Raw genomic sequence first — 3,414 nt, 5'->3', positions numbered from 1 at the left:
AAAAAAAAAAAAAAAAAAAAAAAAGAGGGCAGAGCCAAACGATCGGCGACGAAGCAGACGGTGATTATGTAAGAACAAGAAAATTCTCATCTTCTTTTTTTTTTTTAATTCTTCCATTAAGCTTTGATCACTTTCTTCGTAGATTCTCTTTACTGGGTTTTGCAGTAACCATTTCTGGGTTCTTCCTCTAGGGTTTTTCCCCTTTTCTTCTAGCTTTCTTTCTTTATATTTGGGGGGGTAGAGGAAGCGATGATTCGATGGATTTCGAGTTTGGATTCATCTGGGTGTTGATTTTCTTCATCGGTTTTGGATTCAGAAGCTGAAACTTCTTGGAAATTTGACTCTTGGTGTTTGAATTTGTTGATTTAGCTCCTCTTGTGTTCATCCTTTGCAATTTCAGATTGAAGAGAAACTGTTATCTGGGTTTTGAATTTCAGCCGAAAGGGTACCGATCGACGGACAGAAGTTGAAAACTTTCCAATCTTTTGATGAAGATCGAGTTTGGGTATCATCAATCTGTGTATGCAGCGACCGATCATCGGCATCTTTAAGAGAACGAAACTAGGGTTTAATCCGTGATCTTGCCGTCGGATTTGCGGGTTTTTCCGTGTGAAAAAGGATGCAGAGAGTTAGGGTTTCTTCACAGAGAGGAGCTGTCCACAAGCTTGGTGATTCTCAGATGACATTATCTCCTAAATTTAGGTTAGCCATGGCGTCTCCATCGACTTTGCTGGACACTTCACTGGAATTAGAACTCTCCCTGAAAGGCGAACCCCTAATCCCGGGCCTCCCCGACGATATCGCCCTGAATTGCCTCCTTCGGGTCCCCGTCTCGAGCCATTTATCGTGTCGAGCTGTGTGCAGGAGATGGCATTTCTTGTTCTGGACGAAAGAATCGTTCTTCACCCGGCGGAAGGAGCTCGGGTTTAACGATCCATGGCTGTTCGTCTTCGCTTTTCAACGGTGCACGGGCAAGATCCATTGGAAGGTTCTAGATTTACGACATCTTACTTGGCATGAGATCCCTCCGATGCCCTGTAAGGACAAGGTCTGTCCTCACGGATCGAGATCGGTCTCGATGCCGCGGGAAGGTACTCTCTTTGTCTGCGGCGGAGTGGTATCCGACATGGATTGCCCTCTCGATTTGGTGGTTAAGTATGAAATGGACAGAAACCGGTGGACTGTCTTGGACAGTATGCTGACTCCGAGATCATTTTTTGCGAGCGGGGTGATCGACGGGATGATATACGTAGCGGGCGGGAACTCGGCTGATCTATTCGAGCTCGATTCAGCCGAGGTTATGGACCCTTCGGACGGGAATTGGCACCCGATTTCTCAGATGGGCACGAACATGGCCTCATACGATGCGGCTGTCCTGAACGGGAAGCTTCTCGTGACGGAAGGGTGGCTATGGCCGTTCTTCGTCTCGCCTCGAGGTCAGGTTTACGACCCGAGATCCGACAGCTGGGAAACCATGGCGGTCGGGCTGAGGGAGGGCTGGACAGGGTCGAGCGTCGTCGTGTACGGACGGCTGTTCGTCGTGTCTGAGCTCGAGAGGATGAAGCTGAAGGTTTATGACTCGGATTCTGACTCGTGGGAAACAATCGAGGGGCCGGCATTGCCGGAGCAGATCTGTAAGCCCTTCGCCGTTAACTCTAACGGTAACAGAATCTTCGTGGTTGGTCGGAATCTCCACGTGGCGGTCGGGAATATCTCGCCGGCGGTGAAGAACGATGATGGCGGGAAGTTGGGTTTCAGCGTTTGGTGGGACGTTGTGGAGTCGCCGGAAAAGTTTTCCGATCTGACGCCGTCGAGCTCTCAGATCCTGTTTGCTTAGGAGACAATGTCATATGAATAAAAGAACATACAATGGTTGTAACTGTGTATTCATATGTATGAATTATGTGTAATTGTGTGTTTAAATACTCAATAATCAATGTATTAATATTCGCAAATTATCATAACTTAATGATTTTGTTTGCTCTTTTAACAATTTTATATAATTTTTTTAGAAAATTAATAATAGGGCAAACTCAAAATATACCATCACACGAAAACAAGCTTATATTTTAAATTTATTATAAAATTATATCAACTACTAATTTTTTAATAAAATACCCGTCAAATAACTAACTTATTTTTTTTTAAACATCTATTTCAAATTTATAATAAAAATATACAAACTTTTAATTTTAAACCATATAAATCATATTTTTATTTTATTTTTAAAATCTATATTAGCTCTTATATAATTAATTTGTATACAAAATATAGCTTATATAATATTTTATTTATTATTTTTTTATATAAATATTAAATTGATAATTTGCATTAGAAGAAGGGAATAATTAATAATTCCACATAAATAATAAAATTTAGCATCTTCTCTAATTTTGGGACAATATCACAGTCGCTGAGTCGTAGCCACGAGAGAGAGAGAGAGAGAGAGAGAGAGAGAAGACGTAGTGAGAGAGAGAGGGAGATCTGCAATGGCGGCGATAACGACCGCGGTGATCGCCATCGCCGGAGTGATTCTGGGATGGATAACCATTGAAATCGCGTGCAAGCCTTGCCTGGAGAGAGGCCGAGAAGCCATCGATCAATCTCTCAACCCCGATTACGACCCCGACGACGATTCCTCCGCCGTGCGAGCGCCTCTTCTCGCCAATCCTCAACCGGAGCACTCCGATCCATCCGACGCCGCCGGTGACGGATCCTCCTCCGATCCCTCCACCGCGATCAAGTCCATCTGACCGGAATATCCGGTTCAGGATGCTTCGTGCTTGCCCCTCGATTTCTCGGTATTTACCTGAATTGCCATCCATCTTAATTCGTGTTTTCGTGCTTTGTCTATGAGCTGGGACCTACATTTGCGCTGATTCGGTAATCGATGATTGTGTTATTTTCCTTGAATGAAGGAGAAAAATGAATCAGTATTTTGCACTTTTAATTAATTAATTAATCACATGAATGTAATTACATTTGGGTTAATAATGTGGAATAATCGGAATTAATTTTGCAAAGTTCAAATATTTTCTCTTTAATCGTAAATCTATCACTTTCCACAACTTGGGTTAGACGTGGATATCCAACCCAATGGATCTGCTAATTTCGCGGCCATCCAAAACTCGGAAATCCGACCGACAACGATGCGAGATCGGGTCCTTGGCCGGCATGAATACGGGTTCGAGAACAGATTCCGTCCGGCGAAAACCCGAATCCGTGGATAATTCGGGGAGAGGGATAGGGAGAGAGAACGGGGCCGAGAGGTCATGCGTGGGAGCAGGGATGGCCATTTTGGGCTGGTTATATTCGTGTTCGGTTATATTTCGATTCGGTTTAGATTCGATTTTTTATCGGTAAAAAAACTCATTTCTTCAAAGAAATTTTCAATTTTTTTAGTTTTTTTTTATT

At 43.2% G+C, this 3,414-nt stretch overlaps 2 protein-coding genes across 3 annotated transcripts; both read left to right on the top strand.

The window, feature by feature from the left end:
* Window positions 1-1,958, top strand: LOC104820652 (F-box/kelch-repeat protein At1g30090). 2 transcript variants are annotated; one of them, XM_010551191.1, is made up of 2 exons: window positions 1-68; window positions 438-1,958. In XM_010551191.1, exon 2 carries the CDS (start codon window positions 620-622, stop codon window positions 1,835-1,837), a length of 1,218 nt encoding a protein of 405 aa, XP_010549493.1. In that variant the 5' UTR covers window positions 1-68; window positions 438-619; the 3' UTR covers window positions 1,838-1,958. The 2 variants fall into 2 exon arrangements, with proteins under 2 accessions (XP_010549493.1, XP_010549492.1); XM_010551190.1 differs by having other exon boundaries at window positions 401-1,958.
* Window positions 1,959-2,425: 467 nt separating this feature from the next.
* LOC104820651 (outer envelope membrane protein 7) lies at window positions 2,426-2,979 on the top strand. Its single transcript, XM_010551189.1, has one exon. It carries the CDS (start codon window positions 2,490-2,492, stop codon window positions 2,751-2,753), a length of 264 nt encoding a protein of 87 aa, XP_010549491.1. The 5' UTR covers window positions 2,426-2,489; the 3' UTR covers window positions 2,754-2,979.
* Window positions 2,980-3,414: the final 435 nt, after the last annotated feature.

The sequence above is a fragment of the Tarenaya hassleriana genome, unplaced genomic scaffold (assembly GCF_000463585.1).
Source record: "Tarenaya hassleriana unplaced genomic scaffold, ASM46358v1 Cleome31, whole genome shotgun sequence".
Classification (NCBI taxonomy): domain Eukaryota; kingdom Viridiplantae; phylum Streptophyta; class Magnoliopsida; order Brassicales; family Cleomaceae; genus Tarenaya; species Tarenaya hassleriana.
This window is presented reverse-complemented; position numbering and strand designations above follow the sequence as displayed.